This window comes from Rhinolophus ferrumequinum, chromosome 4, assembly GCF_004115265.2.
Source record: "Rhinolophus ferrumequinum isolate MPI-CBG mRhiFer1 chromosome 4, mRhiFer1_v1.p, whole genome shotgun sequence".
Taxonomy (NCBI): Eukaryota; Metazoa; Chordata; class Mammalia; order Chiroptera; family Rhinolophidae; genus Rhinolophus; species Rhinolophus ferrumequinum.
The window spans coordinates 72,332,835-72,347,308 of NC_046287.1; the positions used below are offsets into that span (position 1 = coordinate 72,332,835).

General features: G+C 38.9%; 1 protein-coding gene across 1 annotated transcript in view; it reads left to right on the plus strand.

The window, feature by feature from the left end:
• The first annotated feature begins 6,656 nt into the window (after positions 1–6,656).
• Positions 6,657–14,474, plus strand: part of MICU3 (mitochondrial calcium uptake family member 3) — a 79,439-nt gene continuing 71,621 nt past the window's right edge. The window contains exon 1 of the mRNA XM_033104675.1: positions 6,657–7,279. Within this exon, the coding sequence (XP_032960566.1) occupies positions 6,872–7,279 (408 nt within the window). The 5' untranslated portion in view covers positions 6,657–6,871. The remainder of the gene's footprint in view (positions 7,280–14,474) is intronic.

The following is a 14,474-nucleotide window of genomic DNA, read 5'->3' on the forward strand; positions in this document are numbered from 1 at the left end:
CCAGGCTAAGCTATCTCTAAATTATTTTCAGACTGCTCCATCTTTACAGGGTAAATACAAAACGTTCACATGCATATTACAGAAACACTTAAACGTTTTCCGATTTCTGTAATGCAGCTTAGCCCAGTCTGATAGGCACTTTTAGCAGACACGTTCATTTACCAAGGCAGTTTTTCCTGTAAATTCTGGACCCGGTCTGAAAATTGGCTCAGCAGTGTTCTGGGTAATCAATACCAATCGATTGGAATTGGCAAGAAAGGAAACTGGCTTGCCATCCTGCTAAGATTCTGCATGTATATGCACTGACTTACCTTATGCTATGCTTGATTTCTCTAACGGCTCCCTCTTAGTGCTGAGCTTTCCATCTGTTCTGAAGGCTGCCCTTCTGTTTGGTTATCTGCCCTTAAAGCAATTTCCCATCCAACACCTGACAGTCTGGGGTTAGAGCCAGAGACAAGGGTATACACTGGTTGTACTAGGCCTTATTATCAGATACCTACTGCGTCTATCCATATGGACATTTTGCAAGAGAAAATGCTACACGTCAAAGAAGATAAAACACTTTGTGTTTTAAGGTGGTTGCTTAAAACACCATTTCCTTTGGCCTTTCCCTAGTAAATAAGGAAAATACCTAATGAGCATTTTCTTAAGGGTTTTCAGGTACCAAAGACTTTTATTAAGAAACTTCTTGGTTAAATCTCTTTAGGCTATACCAAGATTATCTACCTTTCTCATTAGTTTCCAACACCAATTTTTTGCTCCTATCTTGACTCTTTACAAGCTCTATACATGCCTTCTCAGTTGTACAGTTCATAACTGAACAAATCCTCTAGTAAATAACACATTAGTATAAGAGCATTAAAAAGAAAATCTATTTTTTATTTTATGTAAACTTTTTATTGAAGTATAACATACATTAAAAGTATATGCATATTGTAAGCAAACAGCTCTATGAATTTTCCCAGAGTGAATACACTTGGGTAATTAGCACCCAGATCAAGAAACAGAACACGAACTCCAAGTCTCTCCTTCTCTCTTTTGTCCCTCCTTTAGTCACTACCCTCAACTCAAAGGAAGCACCACATTTCTGAATATAAATGTATATGGTTTTGACATTATAAATAGAATAGTTCAGTTGGTTCTTTTGTGTCTGCCTTCTTTGACTCAATTTTCCTCTTGTGAAATTTATCCACATGATTGCCTATAGTTGCACTTCAGTAATTTTCATTGCTATGTAGCATTCAACTATGTGAATGTACTACACTTAAAAAAAAAAAATCCAGGCTACTATTGATGGCCTGAGAATACTTTCTAGTTTGGGACCAATTACAAATATTTTTCTGTATGTCTTTTGGTGCACATAAGTGTAATGACGAGTGGGGGAAAGAAGGAGCTAAATTGGGGCTAATGAATTTATTTAGCAATATCTAATCAGTTTTTTTAGCAGCATGCAATAGCAAAAGACAAAGGCAATTAATAGAATGTGCTAATGACAGAAAGTAAAGGTGGTTAGGACTAAACTATATACATTGATACCGAAGTCACGTCAAAGGAGTATACATACATATAAGTTCAAGGAATCCCAACATTTGTTTACTATTGATCAAAACTTACTTGGCTAAATACACAAATAACATCAGTAAGGAGTATCCAAAAGCAGTAATACGCTCTATAGGATAGTAGCTATTACAGTAGATGTCAAAAACTCACCAAACTGGGGGAGAACGGCACTGGAAAAGTCATAAATCAGGCGTCTCCCACACCGCTGCTTGCTAGTTCCCCAGAATGCTGCTGCTGCTGTTGTTGTTAGAAGCCAAGGTATCTTCTGATGCTTTAAGCTACAGGCTGCATATAAGTTTTCAAGGTTGTTAACAGTCTGAATGTTGCTGTTAACAGAAGAATGTTGCTGTTGTTGTCGTTGCTGTCGCTATTGTTAGAAGTTAGGATGTCTTCTGATGTAAGCTGTAAGGCTGCATACAAGTTTTCTAGATGCTAACAAGTTCTCAAGAAGGCTAACCATGGGGAACAACACTGGAGAGGTCGGGAAACAGCCAGACCTCACCAGGTTCGCGGCTGGAAGTCAGGACATCCCCTGCTGTTGTAAGCTGCATGTTGCTGGAAGTCTTCAAAATGTTAGAATGATGAAAAATCACCAAGGACAAATGACCAAATGATGAAACAATAATTATTATACTACTGCCAACTGAAGTTTGTCTTATATATTTCCTCAGATGTACCTCAGAGCCAAGTTTCTTATTCCTGCCTCCCCCTCTGGGAACGGCCAGTTCCGGGAGGGTCCGGTAGTTACTGATACGAATGTTGTCCATCAGGCCGAAGGGCCAATTCATCCAGATAAGCAACAAGGCCTGGCACTGTGTCTGTCACGTTGTCCTGATATAACTTAGCTACTTCTTCACTTCATCTGCTGATGTAGGGGAAACAGACAGAACAAAGAGGGAATTCTCTCAACCCCTGCTCAAGAATTTCTTTAACCCTAAGCGAACCATCACCTCACATTACGGACAGAACAACAAACATCATCTCAGATCTCCCCTACTCTAGAGAGTAAGACCAAAGGGGGACAGAAAAGCAATTTCATCCCATATCTTCCCTGCTCGGGAGAATGAGACCCAGAAAGCAACATCATCTGGTATCTCCCCTACTCGGGAGAATGAGACCAAAGAGGGAATTTACTCAATCCTTGATCACAGTACAGAAATCTCCTCACATGCAGGAGCAGATAAAAGCTGATAGACAAAAGCTCACATCAACCAACGAAGGCAAATTTTCCCAACATCCGCCCTACAATAAGTCTCCATTTCTGATGGATTTCACCTAGGAGTGGAATTGGTTGGTTGTAGGGTATGCATATGTTCAACCCTAGTAACTACTGCCAACAGTTTCAGAACGATTATTTGTTTTGCTACCGTGGTATCACGCTTGCAATGGATGATCATCATATTGCTCTGAGGCTATTATTCTCCACCAGAAGACAGCTTGTGATGGTCAAAGAAGCTTGAATCACTATCAGGCATGAAAAAAAGGACATGACAATTGAGAAAGGCTCACATGCTTTTAGGCAGGAGGCTTGGCTAGTAGCAAGTCTGAGCTGCTATTCCTTGTTTCCCAATTACATAAAGTTCCTGAATACTGTAGAAATTATATAAAGTCAGAAATTATATAAATCGGACTGGACAGATGTAATGGTCAAAGAAATTATTACGGGTCTTGAAGTCAGGTAGTTAAATGTGTACAACTGGCTGCTTGATTGTTGTCACCAGTGAGATATGTAAGAAAAAAAGGGAGGTGTCAAGGTCAAGTCACTGACCTTTGGCCATGGATCATGCTGGAATTCCTCAGAGAACCATAAAAATCTGGTGGAAACCTATTGCTTTAAGGCTCTCAATCCAGCAAGATTATGCCAAGTTATAATATGTAAGAGGATGTCTTCAGATAACAAAATCATAAAATTTGTTCCTGAATCAACCCTTCTCCATGACCACACTCTGTCTCTGAATCCTTCCTAACCAACCCCTTGCTTTCTCCTTTTGACCTTCCATTTGCATTAGTTGCATTTCCAGATGTGCTGCTTGGTTTATCATCTTCTTTAGTGTCTGATGAGCAACTTTATCTCCTAATTTGCCTTCCGATCTTGATCTTGGCCTCTTACTGCCCCCCATAATAATAAATTACATTCTTCATTTAATAAAAATTTCCTGGGGTTCTACTATGTGCTAGGAACTGGGCTAAATATGTGCTGACTTCTTGGAGCTTAGACACAGCCTAGTTTGACTAAGGGGAAAGGGCAGGATACAAACCATTGCCAATCTGTCTTTGGGAATGGGACACAGTCAAAACAGAAAACAGATCTTCAGGGCCTTGGGTAATTTGATCTCCATAGCCCGGGATGTTGGGAATTGAGGTCCCGACTCCGTGTCTAGCACTGAAGATGAAAAACCAAGAAAAGGCTGCGACCCCACAGAGAACGCCTTCCCCACCACTTTCTCCTTTGATTTTGCCAATTGTTCCCTATGGAAAACAGCATTGAAGATGGGGACAATGTTTGACACTTTCCCAAGAGAGAAGGGGCTTGCTGCAGACTTGCTCTCTGGCTGTCTCACTCTATCAGAATTAAGTGGACCTGAGATGCGGGGCTCATGTGCCCAGATCTAGATCTAGGGTCTTACATATAGATCCTCGTCTTTCAACTAGTTGAGATTCTGGTGCTAAAAGAGTAAAATAAGGTAAGGGGCATATTTTAATATAAGTTTTGTTAAACAAGACATTTATGCCTAGGCATAACACGTACTACACTTACATTTCACATTTTCAAAATGTACAAGTCATGCATTTATTTTCAATTTTAAAAGGTGTGAAAAGATTAAAATAATGAGTTCCCATGATGGAATTGGAAAGAATAGAGAAATGTAGGTTTTGAGAAGGGAAATGACATATGAAAAATACTTTGAAGTGTCTATATATGGTTAACTGATAAACTTGGAGAATTTTGGTGCATTAGGACTATGGGTTCAGAAGGTGATGACCTATTTAATTCCACTGCTTTATGGGAAATTGTGGCCTCCAAAGCATTTTGAGTTTATACATTTAAGATGTAGCAAAACCAAGATTCCAGACCTTTTGCCTTTTAGTTTATCACTCTATCCACTGATATATATGCTTTTCTGAAAACCCTCTTTGGCTTAATTCCTGCTGTTGTAAACATTTTAAATGTTTCAGAGCATTTCTTTTTACTTAGACCATTAGTGAACATATGAAAATATTTTTTTTTGAAGATGTGGGCTCTCACTGTGTCGTAGGGACATTTTATGGATATTATTAATGCTCAGAAATGACAGGAAAGATGAAGAAAACTGGGATAAACTTATATTGATCTAACAATATTGTCTGTAATTTCAGAAAAGTTTCCAAATTCTTGGTATCATTCTTGGTTTCCTTATAATTTTTCCCCTTGAGAATTAAACTCAGAAAACCATACAGATAATAAAGAAATCTGGTTATTTTTATGTAGCTATAGTTACAAAGCATCAAATATAAAAAGGTAACATAACTATTCTTAAGGAAATTTGACGTTTAGAGGAAAGGTACTGTGAAAAGTTATAATTAGAATAACTTTTCCCCACGCAGAGACCCTTTATCCAAAGCTCTCTGAGTACTCAACAAACCTAACCCAGCATCTCTCACAGCAGAACTTGTATTTTTAGTCAGAAAAATGACTTCCAGTAGCTGTATTAAATTTGTTAAGACTAGAGAGAAATTATATACATATTCGTAGTCACTTAGATGGAGAATTGCTGTCATTATCTGTAACGTGATGTTATTTATTACTTCCCTAATTCTCTTTAGAGCTACTCAGCTTTTAATATGCAACTAATAAAAATTCATCAGTCTGTTCACAATTTCTGCCATTAGTTAGTTCATGTTGGAAATTTATGAGAAAATCTGGAAATCGTGTTCAGTTCAAAATAAACCATGTCAGAAGAACTGTGTTATATATTCAGAGAGTGCTTCCTTGGGAGTCCTAAAATTGTCCGTAATTCAGAGAAGACAGAAATGGAAGGAATCTGAGTGATAAAGCAAGGAGCTACCACTGAGTCTTCCTTATGGCATTGGTTATATAAAAGCAACAGGCTAAAGTGAAAGAAATAGAGATGGCATCCTAAAATAGACACGTTTTGTTCATACGTTATTGAGAATTCTTTTTATCACTTTTAGTGTCTTAAACAAAGGAAAGTTCCATTAACCTATATTAAAACGAGTCTGAGGTGTATCTGATAGGCAACTGGTGAGTGAAGAATGGGAATAGCAGGATCTGGCCCAGAAAACCTCATTTTGTTTGCCTGGCAAACCCTTAGTCTTCATGAGAATAGCCAGAATCAACTGATCTAATCTCCTGTGACTGCTAATCCTGGATTTAGTTGTCTACACCCAAAATATTTTAGGGGCTCCCAGCACCATTCTAGAATATAAAGAACACAGCTAGCATAACTCAGTTGCCAAGACTGGGGTCAGGAATGGGAAACTGACAAGAATGTCAGTGATACTGTCAGTGTAGCAACACACAAGTACAACAATAAAAATAATGAAGACGATACAATACACTTATCAATTCTTTCATATTTATACCAACAGGTTTCCCCCAGCAGTAAGGGGGAACAGTTCTGATTTCAAGACAGTTCCGATCTGTTGAATTAAGTGACCCCAGGTATGGTAATGTTTTTTTTTAAAAAAAAAAATTATTTAAACACAGCAATAACGGGAAAAAACCATTAGCTTTCCCCCATCCGAGATCCAGCAGCTTTCATTGTAGTCAAAACATCCTTCAACTTAATTTGCCATCTTTACGACTTGAGCCAAATTGTTATCCTTTATTTTTGTTGTACACCTGAAGATGTAATTGATCTTGTGTCAGACGGTCAAGATACCGTTAGGGTAGGTGACTTTCTTCGAGGGGCGCTACCAATGATCCAAGACCCACCCGGTAAAGCAGAGGCGAAGGGCCCAGTCGGCGGAGGAGCGCCGGCGGGGTCCTCCGCACTCCGCGGACCTGGCTGTGTGTAGCCCGCGGCGCCGGGTGCTTGCGCAGGCAGGTGCCGCCAGGGGCAGGAGCGGTTCTTTATGACTGCGGGGTTGGGCTGGCAGTGCGCGGCCGAGAAGCTGCAGCCGCCGCCTCCAGGCTCTCCCCGACTCGGGACCCCTGGCCACCGCAGCTGACGAGCGGCTCGGAGGGTACCCCAGGCCGCGCGTTTCTAGGGGTCGCTCTCGCACGGTAGCGAACCTCCGCGCACCGACCTCTCGCGAGGTTTCGCCTGCCCCCACCCCCAACCTCCTCGCCCGCCCCCTGGTAGCTCTGATGCAGGCGGCTCCCGCTATGGCTGCGCTGCGGAGGCTCCTGTGGCCGCCGCCTCGGCTCCCGCCTCCACCCTCCCATCACCATCGCGTCCCTGGGCCGTGGGGGCGGCCTGTGTGTACAGCCCCGGGCCCTCCTGGCCGGCCCTTCTCCTGCCGGGAGGAGGAGGACGGGGCTGTGGCTGAGGCGGCTTGGAGGCGGCGGCGGCGCTGGGGGGAGCTGAGCATCGCAGCGGCTGCCGGCGGGGGTCTGGTGGGCCTAGTGTGCTACCAGCTATATGGGGACCCCAGGGCCGACTCCACGCAGGTGCCCACCCTCGGGCGCCTCTCCGAGAGTGCGGACGTAGAGCCGGAGGATCCGCCCCGCGGCCGGGGGCTGCTTCCCATCCCGGTCGCTGCTGCCAAGGAGACGGTATGTGCGCGAGCGCGTGCGCGCGCCGGGCCGGCCCGCAGGTGACGCCCGAGGGTAGGGCCGCCAGGTGTTCTACCTGAGTTCGGGGAGGGACGGTGTAATGTCCGTGCAGGGTGCGCCTGAGACTGTGGGATATAGTGACATCGGAGATTGTCGCAGTGTGAGCGCTGCGATCGCGGATGTTCCGGAACCTCCTGTGTCCAAGACGGAGACCTTCTAGGCCAGGCAGCCCAGGGTCTGGTCACCCAGATGTCGGGAAGACATAGATTATGCTGTCATTGATGCAGGATAACCTTAAACGTTGCTGCAGCTGCCACTTATCAACGAAAACCCGAAACCAGAACAAAACAAATAACCGACTCGGGGGCATGACAGGCAGAAAATGGAGGGTTGCATATGTTAGAGAAAGGGACTACCAGGCTGAGCAGGGCAACAGCAAGTGATCAGCAGGTGCAGTGCAGTGCAGTGGTCTGAGGTGTCAAAAGCCACTGCATTACTGCGTGGAAGTTTTATCAGTCCCGCGACACGAAAATTCCAAAACTGTGTAGCGTCCTTTCTGATCATAGATCAGAAAGAAGATGTCATAAGATTGGAAAAGAAACAAAAACTGTTATTCAGAATAAGATATCCCACCCACCCCATCACCCCCAAAGCTAGAACCTTTGAAGTAGGGACAATAAGTGAGATCGACAGGACAGCAAAACTGAATGAGGCTAACTCCTACAGAGGAATTTTAAATGAAAATGTTCAAGTATCATTCTGTACTTACTATGAGGGTAAAGATGAGTGTAAGGCAAGAGAGAGTACAGGGGAACCATGTTTGTGTTACATCAGTATATTTACTAAGTGGTCATGTAAATAACTAGGAAAATCATCTAGGGAAATTTTCCTTGCAAGACAAGGAGAATGTGAAGGGCTTAGATGACAATAATTTAGGGAAAAAAGAGGCAGTTAATTCTGTTTTTAAATAATGAAATTTATATACTCTTTATTCTTTGCTCAAATACACAGTGGTGATCTGATGTAGGTGCATCATTTCTTGTAGTGGATGTTGTTGATGCATTTAGGTCAGGGAATTTAAGGACCTTTTGGCATCAAACCACAAATACATAGTATACAGTACTTTTATACAACAAATACTTAAAATACTCGCAAATACCCTAAACCTTCACCCCCTGACAGACACACACTAACATACATTAAAATTGTGCCGATTGACAGAACTTTTAATCAACCATAGTTGATCTGGGATCAGATTGGGAATGTAGGAAACATTCAAATAGTATTTTCTTCTTTTCTGAAATTAATTTTACTTTTAAAGTTGAGAGACAGTATCATGCAGTTTTTAAAAGACCACGCTCAGAAAGCTGGGTCTCTGGCTCCACCACTTTCTAGTTCTATGATTGCTTAACCTCTCACTGCCTGTTTCTTCATTTGTAAAATGTGGTTGTGTCTTCCTCATAGAGTTATGAGAGTTAAATGAGATATTAAAAAAGAATGGTGTCTCTAGCATGTAATCTGCATTCAATCAACCTGTTTTATTATTTGTTTTATTTATTTAATTATGTACCCATTATTCACTTACATTATTATTGCTTATTACTTATAAAAATACCTGTACATTGTTTTAGAAGTCTGATAACATTAAAGTCCTGTGACTTACCCTTCCCAAGTCTCCAGTTGTACATTCTGGTCATTATTCCTTTTGTATTTGACCTTCCCTCCTTCCCTACGAAAATTTTTGTAATCTTGTCTTAATACCTGGTGTCTGAAAATTTCACAATAACGAACATTGCTGTGGGCATTTTTTTCATTTATTGTGCTAGGAACTTGAGGACCCTTTCAATATGAAAATTCATGTCTGAAAGGTCTGTGTACTTTTCTTGTAGTATTTCTTTAACTATTTTCTCCATTTTGTTTTCTTTTTCTGAAACCTGTTAGTCTGACAGATCCTGATCTAATTCTAATTCTAATCTTTCTTAGATTCAACATTTTATCTCAGCTATTCTAATTTTTTAATTCAAAGGACTATTCTCTGTTCTCTGATGTTCATGTGTTATAGCATTCTATTTTGTTTTATGGCTGCTAAATTTCTCTTTTTACTATCAGGATATTAATCATAGTTTTGTTTTCGGTCTTCTGCTCCATAAATTGTGTTGTTTTTTTCCCATGTTCTTTTTTATTATGTTTGATTTTCTAAGCTCCCACTTTGATTTTGGAGGTTTTCCCCACATATCTGTGGTTGTTGCCTATGTATCTTTGAGAGCCACCCAGAAGCTCTTTGTACGTGAGCATAGCTTTTCGTTTGGTTATTTGGGTTTTTTATTAACGTGACATTCAGATTTCAGTATCTTATAAATCTTTTTTTCTGGTGTCATTGAGCTTCTCCAAAGAATAGGAGAGGTGGGAGGAGCAGTGATCTTCTGACTGTAGGTGAACGTGCACATCTGTGTGAGAACATGTCTGTTGGGGGAGTATCCAATGGTGTACTTACATATTGTCATGTAATCCTCTGTTTAGAGCCCCACCACTTGCTCTGCCTCCACAGCTCCTTGTGTTCCAAGGCCTTAACCTTTCTGGGATCTATACAAGAAATTAGCTTACTTCCATTTGGTCTCCTCCTCCGCAGCACCCAGGTTTTGCCTCTGCTCCACTGGGTCAATTATCACTCCTTCATTTTTTCAAGTTTCTAAATATTTGATGAATTCTGTTGAGTGTTTTGTCTTCTCTCCTTTTCTCTTTCTTGGTTCCTTTATGTTTACACCTTTAAAAGAATTCCTTTATTGTGATTTTAATGTGGTTTTGGGAGGAAGAGATTGAAAGAAACTCATAAGGTCAATCTGCCATTTTTCAGAAATATTTTAAACCTGTGTTGACATTTCATTTACTATGCTTATTTCATTTTCCTGAAATGGTAGAAATGATCACTTTTGATGTTTTAAACTATAGCTAAGAGCCTTTAATTTATAAAGCCTCTTTTAATTAAAAAGCATATTCTATTGAACATAGCCTAGCGTATAAATTACCTGTATATGTTATGAGAATTATTTAACTGATGGCAGTGAACAGCAATCACCTACACACATACTGTTCTATTACCATAGCCTTGAAGATTTTTGTGTAAAGACATTGCCTCTAACTTCCTTTGGAAGGCCTTCTCCTTGTCTTAGCCCTTCCAATGTTGGTCTTGATCACTTTTATATCATTACTGCCTGATATGGGACCTAACCTTGGTAGATGTGCAATACATATTTGTTGAATGAGTAAGCCCATACTAAATATTTGAATGGGGTATACATGTTGAAAAGACAAAACCACATTCTGTGAGAATTAATAGTTTAATATTTTGTTCGGCTAAAGTAGTTATTTATAGCATTAGAATGGGGAAGACTTCAGTCAAGGTCAAAATTCCAGGCTTTGGGAAACTGAATCACGTGACACTGTATTTATTTTAATTGTGTAAGTTTGGTTTGCCAAAATTTTTCAGTAAACATGGCCTTGAACTTTATTAATATTATAAAGAGATGTTGACAAGATTCTGTTCAGAACGTTACAGTTTTAGCCTTACAGCATTATTTTTATTAGTGGAAAAAATTTTTGTTCTGTAACTGCCTTTTTGTTTCAGGTCTAGATAAAAAAACATACTAGATTGCTCAACACACTGTAATCCAATATTTTACTTATTATACAGAACACATGACCTATTTTATGATTTGTTCATCTTAAGCTTTAAGCAAGTTAGTTTTAAGTGAAAAGAGAACAATATTTGTATCTCATTTGTATATTTCTATATTAATTGCCAGTAAGCATACATTTTTAAGTTTCTTTCACCTCGTATCTTTTCCAGCCTCTTTTTAGGGCAGCACATCTTGAGACATGAGGTTATGCTTATTCTTTCCAATATATTGAAGAATTTTCCAGATGTGTAAATATAGAGAAGTCCTAATTTTTTATGGAGTGATGGAAGTCACATAGATGTGAAACTGAAGGTAGGTTAATTCTGTGTAGAATAACGTTGAATAGGAAGACTAAACTAGATGATCCCTAATGGTTTTCTGAATCTCTCTGTGGCAAATCCACCAGGTTCTACCTGCATCCCTTCTAGTGGCCCGACCATCTTGTTGGTTCACATACAATAATTTGAGTGCAGATTTTTTTCCTTAGTAAATCACAGAATAAAATTTGGGTGAATTTGGAAATTCCTCTCTGGTTATACAAAAACCAGGAGTTACAGAATTGCATGCATCTCTTGTCTGGGTTGCAGTGAAAGATAGTTACAGCATTTTATGGATATCCTTTTATTCATATTCACATAGGGAATTATGAAATGAAACTGTCATGACCTTGAATTTAAATATAAAAAAAATTTTATCTGTAATTCTCTTCCAAGTCTTAGAAGTTGCCCAATAATGCATAGTAATCAGTTTCATTAAAATGTATAACAGGTTTCTTTTTTCTTGGTCTATATAATCTCCACATTAAAAAAATAAATAAAAACACTGAATTATATTTTGAATTGGAATTCAGGAAATAGTATATAGGTTTAATGTGACTTGCTAATTGATTCTTGCATATAATTCTATTTATATAATTTTGGGTTGGACTGTTTATGAATATTAATAATGTGAAATGTTGCCACTCTCTTATTGATTGAATATATAATATATCTTTAATAATTTTTGAGAAATGAATACCATTTTCTACCTAAAGATTAAAGAAGACATTTAGGATTATTAAAACAATTACATTAACCCTAAATTTTTGAAGCTTCTTTGAGGAAAGTTTCATTCATCCCCCTTATAGCACATAAGCCTTGTATCACATAAGATTTTAATAAATTTTTATTTAATGACTAAATGATTGAATTCTAAATCCAGAAATAAATTATAATATTTTTATGTATACAGTTCTTTAGAATTCTTGCTTTTACAAAGTCATCCATGCAAATTTGCATTTGATTTTAGAGATTAGGAGATCATCTAAACACCTTAACACAAGGCAGAATAAGGGAAGTATTACCTCATTGTGTTATCTGTGAAGACTAATGATAGGACACTCGTCATAGCAGTAGTAGTAAATGTGAATTTAGTAACTAATAACAATTTTATGATATAGGAGATGCATAGTGCATGCATTTTTGTTTTTGTCCCTCTAAGCATATGAGAAGATAACAAATTTATTCTCTTCGGAGTTCTTAGTCTTTTAGTATTAAATGCTTTGATGTTTTTCTTATTTTGAGATGGTTACACATGTAAAATTACACATCTGAACTGTTGACCACCCAGTTCCCATATCAGTTTTCAAAAGTTGCTTAGTTGCTGTCAAGATAGCAGTTTTGTCAACAAATGGTTCCTTTAACCCCTTCCCCCTCCACTTTATTATTAAATAATATACATTATTTTAGTGGTCCTTAATATTCTGAAGAATATTGTATTTTCTGGTCCTGGAAAGAATTAGGGAAAATCATATATGTTAGAGTACATGAGACTTTCTAAAGGATTAATATGTTTTAAGACTTATGTGTTAAGTAGTTTCTTTCAATTTAATAGCCATAAAATCAAGATTTCCATACCGTATCCCATTTGGAAACAGTAAATGTATTTGTCCACTCATTGATCCATTTATTCATTCAAATACTTTATTCAAGGAATATTTATTGAAGTATAGCAGGTACTAGGGATGTAGTGGTGGGTGAAATAAAATCCATGTTCTTTTGTAGTTTACAATCTAATGAGGATACAGAATAATTATAATGTAATATGGTAAAGTGATATGATGGGAAAAATAGAGTATACCATGGAATCGTGCAGGAAGAATATAGAATCCAGACTTTGGACCTTAAATGTGACTTGCTGAAGGAAGCCACATCTAAGCTGAGAATTGAAGGATGAGTAGAAATTATTAGGTAGAAGTAGTTAAAGGGGTGAAAAAATGTATTCTAGGTAGAGGATAAAACATACTGAGACGTGATTAAAATATATGGTGAATGTTTAAAATAAAAAAAGTTTATTACAGTAAAAGACACATTGTCATTAATCCCCCTCAAAATACTACCTCTTTCTTTGAATACACTTATCCCATCATTCTTGCCACTTTCTGAAGCAGTTCTGGGAGTCTTCTTTCATTGAGTGTCTTTAGTTGTGCTTTTGTGGCTGCCTCAATTTCTTGAATCATTTTGACTTTGGGGAAGACCCAGAAGTCGCACGGTGCCAGATCTGATTAATAAGGTGAATGAGGACACACAGTAATGTTTTTATTTGACAGAAGTTTCTGTATACCAGAAGCGATGTGTGACTCGGGGCATTGTCATGATGGAGGATGATTTACAGCACACTTTAAAACACACCTCTCAACCGTAGCTCACACCTGACTGACTGCACCGAACAAGTTGAAGTTATCACAGTTACTAAGGTTTGATGCACCGCTTCCTATATTGAAGATCCCTGCCTTTCTGTTGGATGGTGCTTGGCAGCAGCATTTGCCTTATTTTGTGATCACCACGGAAAGGCTCCCTGTCACACATCGCTTCTGATAGGACAATTTCTGTCAAATAAAAATATTGCATTGTGTCCTCATCCACCTTATTCACCAGATCTGGCACCATGCGACTTCTTTTTCCCCAAAGTCAAAATGACCACAAAAGGTAAACATTTTGAATCGATTCAGGACATCCAGGCAGCCACGACAGCACAACTAAAGACCCAAAAGAGGACTTCCAGAACTGCTTCAGAAAGTGGCAAGAATGATGGTATAAGTGTGTTTGAAGCGAGGGGGAATATTTTGAGGAGGCTTAATGGCAGTGTGTTTTTTACTGTAATAAATGTTTTTTTATTTAAACATTCACCATATTGTTTGATCACACCTCGTATAGGAGAACAAACACAGTGTGTTCCCAGAACTGAAAGGAGGTCAGTATGGATGTATAGCAGAAAATTTGAGGCTAGAGAGATCTGCCTTCAGAAAGTAATCAGAAGGCATGTATGAGTATAGGACATTCTAAGGCCTATTAAGGAATTTGAACTTTATTTTAAGAATAATAGGCATTGACAGATTTGTAGGCATGAGGATGCTGTACCATCAAATTTGCATTTTAGGAATATCGTTTTGATTGGATGGGAAGTGGAAGGATGCAATGCTGAAAAGTAAGAGATCAGGGGAGATAATGTTGTTTCTTAGATGAGAATGTTAGATTCTC